The following is a 12,568-nucleotide window of genomic DNA, read 5'->3' as shown; positions in this document are numbered from 1 at the left end:
ATTACCTTTGTCACTTCCATAATAATAGAAGACCGTCTTACTGATAGCACACCAACGTTTCTGCCATTCAAAGCCAAGAAAACTGTGGTCTGTAATTAAGATAATTTGTGTTGTAGCATTTCATGTCATTATTGAACACAAACATACTACTTCTTTTCAAGGCTGAGGTAAGGAGAAGGAGGAGATAGGAAAGGCCTTAAGGAAAGGAAACAAAATCTGGACATAAAAAAGATAAATGTATGGCATTGAAAAGGAAATCAGAAATAAAAATTTGTGGTAAGAAAATAAATGGGAATTTGAAATCATACAAAGAGAGAAGTCATGTTTAACATTAAGTATAAGGAAATAATGAACAACTTCCTAAATATTTCCTAGAGTTATTGCAGCATTAAGTGGGTATTAAAGTGACAATATAAGATTTATTGAATCAAGGTAAATATTGACTGAACTAAAGCTGAGATCAATATTTGCCCTCTTGAAGGAAAATAAATCTTGATGCTCACTGAAACATGAAGTCAACATATGGTACTTTCACATATGTTCCTAATATTTTCTTCAAAAATATCTGAAAGTCTCTGAATTATGGCTGACAGTGAAATTTCAGAGCATGATTTTTTTTAGTCGATACAAAAATAAGATTTTCTTTTAATGCTACAGAGGCAATTATGTGCTGTGTTTCTTTTGCGTAATAATGCCTCAACATTTCAGCTTCTATTCCATTTTATTTATCACTCCTGTATAAAGTTATTTATGTATATAACATCAAATACTGACATATAGACTTCCTAGATATATAATATGCACTAGTTTTCACAAAGACAGTTAGACTCACCTTTTCTGCGTTTTTCCAGATATCCAGCCTTCAGAACAAATTGAAGATCCTGAGCTGCAATGGGAGGAAACTGATTCCCTGAAAGAAAAATAAATTCTGTAAAGCACTGCTTTTCAAGAAAAATGTAGTAGCATAATAAACTTACAAATTTTACACTCCCAATATGCAGGAGCTACTGGAAAAAATTATTCTAGTAACTACCATGCCAGATCATTTTAAGTACAAAACCCCTCTAACTATAAATGTCAGAGCTGTTGCTGTTGTCTTCCCCACTTTAGTAAGAAAAATACAGCTGTGTAGCAAGCCCTGTAAGTCTCAGAAGGTAAGATACATAATTAAACAACCTACAGCAACTTAGAAAACATTCATTTCTGTTTTGAACATGGTCTGTAAGGCAAGTTGGATAGCAAAAGCTGTTAAGTTTTCAAACATACAAACAAATCCAAATACCACAAGTCAACACAAAACAGGAATGTGTTTTTCAATGCCAGCTTCCTACAATAACATCTTGAAAAAACATACAAAGTGAAGATCCTCTATTACACTGTGTACAAAAAAAGAAAATAGACGAAGAGACGATAAAAGGTGATGCCTGCTGTTCCCTAATTTGCTATATAACACAATGCGTATAGTATCTATAAAGCAATGCTGCAGAGAGTAAATACATTGCACAGAAATCTACAAAAATGTTGATCTACAGATACTAATTTTAGATTTTGAACATGGCTGCGTCTGCAAAATGGTACATTCCACTGCATTTTTTCCTTTTCCTCAACTGCTAATACACAGCTAGAAGCACGAAACTCGCCCTGCCTCAACTTAAAATAGAAATCTGGATGTTAAAAATTGCATCCTCCATCTTGCATCTTTCCCCTCCTACAACAACAGAATTATGATTTAAATGCAACACCTAGTGTTAAGAACAAGAATATTAGATGTGCCTAACTACTGACACATATATAAGTGCCATACTGTTTAACACAAGCAGAAAAACACACAAAAAGCTATTCCTGTGCTGCTGTCAGCATCTCAGTGAAGTTCCTAGTACTTTCTATCATCAAATATTCATAAGAGTCACTGTAGGTAGGTGGCAAGTTTACAAGGTAGCAATTATTCATAAAAATATAGGTAATCTCATTAAGTTTTACCAATATCAACATACCAAAAAGAACTGATATCAGCAGACGACAACTAGTGCAAAAAAAAAAAAAAACAAAACCAACAAACACTTTAAACTATGAAACGTGGGTTAAAGATCAATTGTCTGACCTTGAACCAAGAACACTGTCTCTGGAAGGTGATGTCAACTTCCTAGGTTTTTAGGTTGTTCCTTAAAATAGGGGGTTTTTTTAATCATTGTATACAAGTGAGTTGGTTTATGGTAGTCTCTATTTAAATACAGTTGTGAAAGGACAGAGATAGGAAAAAGAGACAGAGAATGTTAATTTTATACAGTATGAAAATACTCCAAATGGGAAATCACTCCTTAAATAATAGAACTGGCTCTTTAGAAACAAAATACTTTGTTGGATACCAGAAAGCTGTAGGTAGAATTTTATATATATTGACGTTTCTACTGATTTTTTTAAAATTATTTTTAAAAATTAGGAGCACACTCAGTATTATTTCAGCTTCTAGGGAATTCTTACTACTGCATTAAAAAATATGAGTTATTGGCTTCATGCACGTACGTTATAAAATGCAGTTGTCCCCTCTTTCTTGATAATCTGTAATCACTGCACAATGTTAAATGAGAATTTAACACAAAGACACTCTCTGGCTAGTATGTGATAAGTTTAATAGTTACCTAAAAAGATGATCTAATGATGATGAGTGGTGGTGAGTTTTACATAGTGTGCTGCTTTATATTGGTCATTGGGAGGCATCAGTGTGCAACACTTCCAGCTTTACCTCATCCAATAGGGCTCATTTTAGAACAGCGTATTCCCACAGATGTGGAAGACACAAAAACTAACTAAACAAACAAACAAAACCAGTTCACTCTTTTTTGTTTAATTTAAGAATTTCAACCACTATTTGGATCTGATTTTGTACATTGTTGTTTCTATCAGTTTGGGTTTTGATGAGGAAACCTGGCAAGTGATCATTTGGTGAACAGTCAAATCAAATGGGACGTGTAGTCCCAGAGAAGCACATGTTTTAGGGAGTCCATGTTATTTTGATTGTAGGTAGAAGATCATCTGAACTGACTACTTCAGAGAGTCAAAATTCCACTCTCAGTTTTTCCAATTCTGCTGAGACAAGTTGGGATAAATCTGAAGATGACATTTTCTGAAGCTACATTTATTTTGCATTGCACACGGAAAGCTTGTGAGGAAAAGAATCTGCATGAAAAAGGTGGTCTCCCATTGTTCTAGCCTGGGAACTGAAAAATATGATGGAACTTTAGTGGAAGGGCAGGAGAAATGGACCAAATTGCAATATCCCAAGACATATACAGCTGTACATAAAAGAAAAAGCATAAGTCTGGCTAAATTCCATCTTTCATTGCCTTGTATCTCCATAAAGAAGGGGAGGGAGAATAAGTAGTATGAAAAATATAAAGGAAAGAATCACCTCCTCTCAGATTCTCATTAACCACAGGTGTTGTGCATATGTGTCGAGAAGAAGACACAAACATGGATATATTCTTATCCTTACACTGCAACAAAAATAACTGGGGGAAGAAAGATGAGAGGATGACATCATCCTTTCAGCTACTGCCTAGAGTCAGCATGGAGGATTCTCAAACTGTGTCACCTCTCCATCTCTCTTCCTTTTTTTTCATTGCTTTACTCTCCTGTCCACATGTCAAACAGGATTTAGAGTGAACTGCAATCCTCAGATGTGCTAACTTACAACAGGAAGTTTGGAATTTGCATAGCAGGTTACTTTTTGCAGTTGTTTTTCATCAAAATGTTGCTTCCCCATTCATTTGAAATAGATCAGGCTTGGCACAAACCTCCTTAAAAAAAAAAAAAAAAGCTGCACTGAAGCAGGACTTTGTTACAGTAAAGCAGCATTTGTTTACACTACACCAGCAGCTGAGATCAGAGACTCAGTAGTGGACTACTGCACGGGACTTTGACTAAGACAGTTTCTTCTACAAAGAATCTATTTAATACAGAGAAAGATTGCCAAGAAAGAAGGCATTACTTTGGGTTTTTAAATAAAGAACTGTGAAGCACATTAAACAACTTGCTTCAAATCACACAGTCGTTTAGACTTTAGAGCTCTGAATTCCCAAATACTACACTCCCAGGCATGTCCCAGGATGTCTTCAGGACAAGAGAAATTTTTCTCTTCCCTCATAGATGCAGGTGAAATGGCCTGAATTTTGGCTTCCTCTGTTTTTACTGGAGATTGTCCGCTATAAGAAATGAGATATAGAGATGGAAGGTACTTGCATCCTAGGGATGCAAGATAACATCTACTGGCATTAACTTTCTCTGGTGGCTCAGTGTTTGTTGCTCAGATACTTATGGTCAATATGACTACTAGATCAGAGAAAAATTTCTCTCCCAAAACCTGACTAGCAGAGACCACCATGTCTTCCTACCTACTTCCTACACCTCTATGGTCTGCTTCTAGATACCTCTCAAGGATTTAGAAATAAAGATGTTAAACACCGTAGTAGCTGAAGCCCATTTTAAATAACAAAGAGTAAGGTAGCACTGTGAGTCCAGAAGTGCTCTGTGACTTGCAGAGGTGTGAGTTTACAGGTGGAGAAATGTACAATTGCCTCTGTGTACTTTTCCAGACAGTACTTCTGCTGTATCATTGCTCTGACTGCAGGGGTAAGCACAGTGTTGAAGATGCAAAGTCTCCTTTCCATTTCCTAGTTTTCACCTCACAAATAATATCTTGAACTTTATGCTTTATGTGTGAAAATCAGATCAATACTATCCAATACTTGGGGGAATGATTATCCTGCATGCCCAATATGCAGCACAAAATAAGTGAGGTCCATCTGCTTAACATTAAAGGTTTTTCTTCTTTCTTGACCACCCACTCACAGATGAATCTCCCAGAATAATTTCTCTTCTTATCATTGTGGGAACACTTCAATGTACTCTAAAGTAAAATCTGCAAGCTATGCTCCACATGATATTCCTAGACCAGTGTGTACAAAGGCCATCAAAGACCAGATCAAAATATTTATGAGGCCTAAATCTTCACATTTTAGAGAAAAGTAAATTACACATACAATGCACAAGGCTCTTCCTCTTGGTTTTAGGCACTCTTGTGCCAAGTCAGCAGCTGGCAGTTATTATAATGCTATTGCTGCCAGGCTAGAAATTCCTCCATTGAAAAGAAAATAGAATGCTCTCACTCAAGCATAAAGCCAGCTTTTCTACCACTCACTGTTGGAGTTCAAAAAAACATTTTTAATGTAGGTGTATTAACGTACAGGTTCCATGGCGTGAATCCCACAAATCTAGTGTACCTTGTGACTTCAGAAAGACCTCAGAGTACAGCTTATGGTTACAATTTTTGAGAACTTGGTAATTAACCAGTCAAAAACCTGAATTATGCAATTTTGCACCCTACTGCAATAGTGAATTTGGCCCATTACATAAAATCAGTTTTATCGGTGCCACTTAACCTGATAAAGCACAAAATTCAATTATTATGCATGGCATTTTGATTCTTGGAGGACCCAAAGGTGTTAAAATTTCACTCTATATACAAAATAAATAAAACACAACTAGGTTGCAGAACTAGGTTCTGCACAATATACCAATAGGAATAATTTTTTATTTCCTCAGTGTGGGCTAAGGGATATATAAAGAAAGAAATAATTAGAGGTCAATGCATTGTAAAGAGGTGCTTAGCATGCTTATGCGAAGTTAAACAGGTGAAGGGGAGATAAGTGTAATTCAGTAACAGCTGAGCAGTTGATAACAGCTTGTTTTCTAGTATAAAACAACAGGTTTAACTATTATAATCGTACGGATTTCCTGCTCAAATAAGTTACTGTTCTTCAGTCCTTGTAAAAGCAAACAGTCAGGACAAAGTACATTGATTTGATTATAAGGAGAAAACAGTTATCACTATTTCTTTATGTTTCTTCAACTCAAAAACATATATAGACATTATTACTGAAAAATGTTTTTCCAGTTTCATTTTTGCTGCACTGAAAATCCATTTACACAAAAAGAGAAACTGAAATCCATTCCTGTTTGAATTATTGTTAGTAAAAGCTAGAAAATAGAGAAGAAAAATACTGGCAATATGAAGGTGTATCTTGCAAGCTAGTATGAAGTTAGATGTTTCTCTAAAAATGAGTTGCTACTTCAAGTATCCCTTAAAACACAGAAAATAGGAGTTTTTGTCCTCAAGCGCAGGGCTTTTATGATCTCTCTCAGGCTGCAATTCTAAATTGGCAAAGATGTTCTGAAAAAATATTTGTGTCAAAGTTGACCAAAGAAGGGGTAGTGTTCCTAGCAACACAAAACACATTTTTATCTGTTCTTCCTTCTCATCCCCTTTCTCACACACTTCTCCCAAAATTCTTTATATCTTTCCATTTCATTTTGATCTGGAAATACAGCATTTACCCATTAATAGCTGCTACAGAGGGATTCAATTATCTTTTAATCTGTATGTAGCAATACACTGGGGTCACATCTGTTGCACAAGCACTGTGAATCTAGGCTGAAGAGAAGGTGTTTCCCTTTCACATGTATACCTTTCCCCTACATATTTTTGTGAAACGAAAGAGAAGATTAATTTTTTAAAATTCCATTTCCTAGAGTCTTCTGATTAAGGAGAAATTAACAGTAGGAAGATCACATATAAATCTCATTCACTTCATTAATTGTCTTGAACACTTTTACAAAGACTACTTCAGTATTCTGCAAATGTAGTAGCCTAATAGCTCTGAATGAATTTAACATGCAAGAATAAAAAAATAAATGTTAAAGAAAATGCGTTACATTCAGGGAAATAAATATCATTTTAGGTTTTGACATATTGGGGTTTTATATTATATAGATATAGATATATATTCCTCTAAGAATAGTCAGCAGTGCATTAAAAATACTTTTTAAACTATCATCTGCTTCTACTTTTAATTCTTTCTAATTTGATATATGAATTTTGGGTTTCAAATACTAACACCACACCCTCAGAGGCCTAACTGCTGAGAATTTCTCCTTGAATTCTCCCTTGGAAGGAGAGCAGTATGAGAATTTCTCCTCCCTTCCTTCCTGTAAACTCAGCTGAAGGCAGTGGGCCAGGCAGCCTGAAAAAACCTGTGACATATTATCTACAGAAATATTTAGTTCTTATAAGCAGTCCACATGCTATCTCTGTCATATTCATTTAGCCACTAATTACATAACTGTCTATTTAGATATGGTTTCCACTAGGATGTAGAGCTGTTTACCACAACTCTTCTGAGTTCAACCGTCCAGCCAATTCCTTATTTAAGTGGTCTGTCCATCAAATTCCACATCTCTCCAATTTAGAGGCAAAAATGGCATGCAGGACAGTGTCAAGTGCTTTGCACAAGTCCAGGTAGTCTTTGCCGAAGACTTTTTTATATTAAAGAACAATAAATTACAGGAGTCAGTCAGTCAGACTCCATTCACCAGGATCCACATCCTAATGGAATTATCCTGGATCACACACTCATCATCCAAACTTAACATCACATTTATAAACCAGTATAGTCCTAGACTAATGCATTCTTTTGTTGCCTTTAAAATTTGTTCTAAAATCAAATGTTACATTTTGCATAGGACCTTAATGTACAGAGGAATTCATGGCTTTTACCCCTTGGTCCAGATTTGACTTTCACATATGTAATTATTAAAATGTCACAAATTACATATGGCCAAAAAAACCCAACGTAATGTTTTCTACCGTGAGCAGGCATTACCCCCCAGGGTTACAAAAGGGGCCACTGCACGCTTAACAGGAGCAGCCTTCCTGCTTCTGCTGTTTCTCAAACATTCTGAGGCAAGAAGACAGGAGACAGAACAGTGAAGAAAAAGTCTCTTGTACAGGGTCTACTGCTCACATCACTGTAATATAAGGCACAGAGATGTAAAAGTTTTGCTTAAGTCACTCCAAGGACCATTAAAGTTTAATTAATCATTCCAGCATGAGATAAAGGTTTCAATCACCCAGAGGTCCCCACACTACATCTAACAGAAAAGTGTATCGTCTGTGGAGATTGACAATACAAATTTTGCCTACACAACAAGAAGCTCAGCCTTATGCTTTGTTATGTGAAATGAAGTATGCAAGAAAACACAGAGATAAAAACAATGCCTCTGCATTGCACACAGAAGCAAGTCAAAACAGACCATCATGGATCAATTAGAGGTACTGGAAATTCTCATGAAATGATGCAGGCAAGCTGAAATTTCCCAGCATCGCCACACAGACAAACACACACATACAATTTTGATTAGAAACACTAAGTAAAGACTCAGAATATCTACACGATAGCTGAACCACAGAAGGTGCTGTTAGCTAATCAAAGAAAATTAAAAGGCCAGGAATAAAGAGTCCACAGCTGGAGCAAGACCAGCATGATGTCAAATTGCATATGGATAGAATCTTTAACCACATCATGTTTCCTGTATTCCCAGATGACTAAGAGGAAGAAAGTCCCATAAGTTTATCAAACAGCAACTTAAAAGCTAGCATTTAATACGTCCAGGTGAAAAAGTGAATTTTCAGCTTAACATCTAAAACAAATGGAAAAGGTAACACTACAATACAATTGCACACTGCAGTTTGCTACTATTTTAAAATAGCCACCTGGTAAGCATAAGAATCCCTTGCATATAACCACATATCACAACACCTTAAAAAAAACTTATGGTATTCAGAGCTAGAAGTTTTCTGTTACTTTTCTGGGTTTTTTAATTAGTACCTTGAGTCTAAAATTTCGTTTTTTGGCAAGTGGCATGTTTAATTCAGCAAATAAGCCTAAATAGAGACTAAGCAATGACAACTATTTAACTGAACATGAGAAGAATTTAATATGTTTTGGCAGAAAAACTGCCAAATATAATTTCTTGCAAAGCTAAACAATGAACTTTCAAATTATATTTAAAAATTATTTTCACCCTCTTAGTAATCCAAGTATTTACCACTCAACAACATTTTGACAGATCTATGACAACTTAAATCATGTGAACTCCGTGACTCTTACCCAAATTTTGGTAATACCATGCAAGCTAGATTCTTCACAAATCACACATCCATTAAACAAAGAGCATATAAATTTTCGTCCTCCTAATTTTATCCTTTCCCCATTTCTTCCCTGTATCTTCTCCTAAGCATGCTCTGTGGTGTATACCTACTTTCCTAGATTTTTTGTTTCTAATTCTTTAAGCTAGTTTAAGCCAAGAAAGAAAGAAAGAAAGAAACAAACAAACAAACAAACCAGAACAGTACAGTTTGAAAAGTGCCAAATTTTGCTGAACAGGAAAATAACTCAATGTGAACTTCAATCCATGATAGAGATATTTAAAGCAGAGGAACATTTTAATGACTGCTCTCAGAAGTGTAACACACTGAAAATACAGTGAGCAATACCAAAGAAATCCAGGGAAAACAAGGAAGTTCTCAGACTACCACAAAACACCAAAGAAAAGCCTCAACACAAATTGTATGATGCTTTATGTATGGGAGTCACTTAAGCCAAGTGGCAACCCTCTCAGATTAGTGGTATAGTCTGTGAAGTTCTGAGTCCTGACCAAAGGCTTGGCCTGCTAAGCTTCTGAAAGGAAATGTACTTACACCCTTTGAGCATTTTAAATGTTCAAACAGCCTGTATCCTCGATGAAAAAAAAAAGTGTTAATATTACTGGTTGGAGATGAAAAATCTTTCATCTGTATAAAGGAAGATATTAGAATTCCCCTAGTCAGCTAAAAAAAGACTAACATCTTTAAAAGGGGCATTTGCAGATATCAATGAAGTCTGTGAAAGCTACAAATTTCATTTTCCACATATTATGTATTCCTGCAAACACAAAGTGGCTTGAACGTTCTGCCTCATTGCCTCATTTTTGACACATTTCCTCTACTGCTGATAATTTAAGTACTCAGTGACCAGTGAACCATCAGACTCACAGCTCCTCTGCATTTGAAACCTAATTTGGATTAAGATAGAGGTACGACTTTACCCTGCAGTCTGTATGTAAAGACAAGCCTTTTTGAAATAAAAACACAAAAAAAGAAATCTCACGAGAGTCTTTCAAGTTTTCCCACTGCAGCACAGAAAATGCATGTCAAATATCACTCAGCTTGCAGAATTAGGAAGTTACAGTGTCCCACAATAATGACAATGCACTTATTTAAAAAAAAAAAAATTAAAAAAAAAAATCAATCTACAGAGCAAGACCACGAGAAAAGTTAAAGGTAAAAAAACTCTAAAGTGACTAACATAGTGTCTTCATTTTAAGTATTCTGAAAGAGGTAATAAAGAGGTAATAAAAATCCAAAGGTTTTGTTGTTGGAAAACATATTGCTATTTTCAAACCTCCTCTCACAAGAAAATAAAAACTCTCCTGTTTTGCTGTAATTGCATGGGACCAAAAGAAAAAGTGAAACACTGTAAAAAGACAGCAAACTATTCTTCTGTTTCCTGAAAGCTTTCAATTCGTAAATTTCAGTGGTAATACCTTGAAATGCTGAGAATGACAGGAAGAATCATCTTCTAAATATCAACTCCAAGTCTTCTAAATGACCACATTAATATTTTCCATTCCAATTTAAAGTCTCCATAAGAAATCAAACACTTGAAGATGCAAGCAACAAGATCTCTGTCAGGAGTTGTTTTTCTCTGAGCAAGAGATCAGACCAACTGTTCCAGTTCTCCCATAAATCTCATTTTGATACACCTAGTCACTCACAATGTCCACTTTATTTTTTCAATGGCCTTTCTAAGTGATATCAAGCTACAGAATATATTTCCGTTTTCACACGTGACTATTACCTTTCTCTGATGACTATACAGTTCTTAATGGTTTTAGTATTGAATAAGAATATTTGAAATACTATTTTTCTTATTTGCAGTTAGAAACAAAAAATTTTATTCAGATATCATCTATGGGACTGAAATACAGAAGGGAAACAGGATCATTTATATTTAGCTGCTAAATGCCATCTTGCATTCTCCTACAGCAAATGAATATAGGTTTCTATATTTTCAGCATCTACCATGGGAAATCCCAAAGTGTCAGGACATCAGAAGTTCACAAACCAGTTGCCATCATATTCTGTCATAATTTGGGAAAAAAAGAATCAAGAGGAGAGCTGTGATTGAGTTTTGTGATATCTGCAAAAGATGACACATTGAGAGAAACGGGCATTTTTTAAAACCTAAGACTTTTACAACAAGAAAGTAGCTAATAAATGTCAATGGGATTTTTTCCAAATTCATCGAACTCTCATATTGTGCCCCTTGATTCTCACACTACACTTGAATTTTCCCTAAGCCTATCTCTACACACAAATCCAAACTAAGGATTAGAAAGATAAATCACTCAGTGGATGTACCACTGCTGAAACTTAAGATAGTTGTAACATTAAAGATGTATGAATTAACTGAATTTGCCAACAGAGTAATGTTGCTTGGATTCTGGACAATACTTAATGAGAGCATTATGGTCTGTGGACATAAGTGGGAGTTGTAAGAAACTACTAATGTTTATCAGATAGCTAGTAGGACAGGAAAAAAAAAAGCCAAACAAGGCTTTAGACAAGCAAAAGAGACCATTTATACAAAAATTCCTTGGCTATTTTGATTTTATAGTAACTCATTAATACACATACACTACTCTACAAATCTGGCTTAATGGAAGTACTGAACATACTTAGTATCGTCAGAAGTTGCACTAAAACAAAGAATTCAAATCTGCAAACATTTTTTTAGTCATACACATTTTTCTAATCATACACAGTTTTCTTCTAGTTTGAAATGTTGGTTCAGTTCTCTTTAAAAGCGCAAGAAAATAATAATTATGCCAAAGCTATAAACTGGTATTGCCAAAATTCAACAAAGCAAATTTTAAAGTTGATCTATGAACACCAAAAAAAATAGAAAATGGGACTTTTAATGGAAATGCTGAGGCAACCCTAACTATGACAATGCTAACAGTGCTGCTATAATAAATCTGTCCGTTTCTGTACCACTACGACAATCCTATTAATATGAATGATGTACACTTCACATAACACTCTACATGGCAACTGCACAAGTTACATCATCTTCATTCCAAGTAACAAATCAGTAATCAATATTTGTAAAAGCAGACTAATCCTTTGTAAAATCACTGGTTTAGTGATTGAAGAGTTTGCTCAATTTACACAGTTAATCCCTCTTCATCTGCTTGAGCCCTCTATTTATTCCAACCCCTTACAGTGGTAGCTATAGCAGATTAATACATCCCCCATGCTAAACATGTCTTGACAATTGACCCAGCATATTGCTGTCAAGATAATCCTTTCAAACACTGAGCTTTTCTTACCGACCCCGAAGGCAACATTTAGAAATCAAAAGTTTACAAATAGACTCATAAAGATCCCAACACACATATTATCACTTTCACATTTATTTCTTGGAGGCAGTATCTACTGTCATATTTTATGTCCCTCAAAGGTATCAGACTTTTTTTTTTTTTAATTTATAAGGTTAGAAACTGTTACAATGATGAAGTCACACGTTTGGGGTTTTTTGAGCTAGAAATTTCTATAGAAACAGGAAAAAAT

At 35.2% G+C, this 12,568-nt stretch overlaps 1 protein-coding gene across 3 annotated transcripts in view; it reads right to left on the bottom strand.

Annotated features, from left to right (window-relative positions):
• The window catches only part of SKAP2 (src kinase associated phosphoprotein 2), a 116,368-nt gene that overhangs the window by 44,674 nt on the left and 59,126 nt on the right, over positions 1-12,568 (bottom strand). For all 3 annotated transcript variants that reach the window (XM_061996495.1, XM_061996497.1, XM_061996498.1), the window contains 2 exons: positions 833-910; positions 6-89 (listed from right to left, as the gene is read on the bottom strand). In XM_061996495.1, coding sequence (XP_061852479.1) covers positions 6-89; positions 833-910 — 162 coding nt within the window. The remainder of the gene's footprint in view (positions 1-5; positions 90-832; positions 911-12,568) is intronic.

This window comes from Colius striatus, chromosome 5 (assembly GCF_028858725.1).
Source record: "Colius striatus isolate bColStr4 chromosome 5, bColStr4.1.hap1, whole genome shotgun sequence".
Classification (NCBI taxonomy): domain Eukaryota; kingdom Metazoa; phylum Chordata; class Aves; order Coliiformes; family Coliidae; genus Colius; species Colius striatus.
Note: the sequence above shows the minus strand (reverse complement) of the source record. Positions and strands in the feature narration are given on the sequence as shown.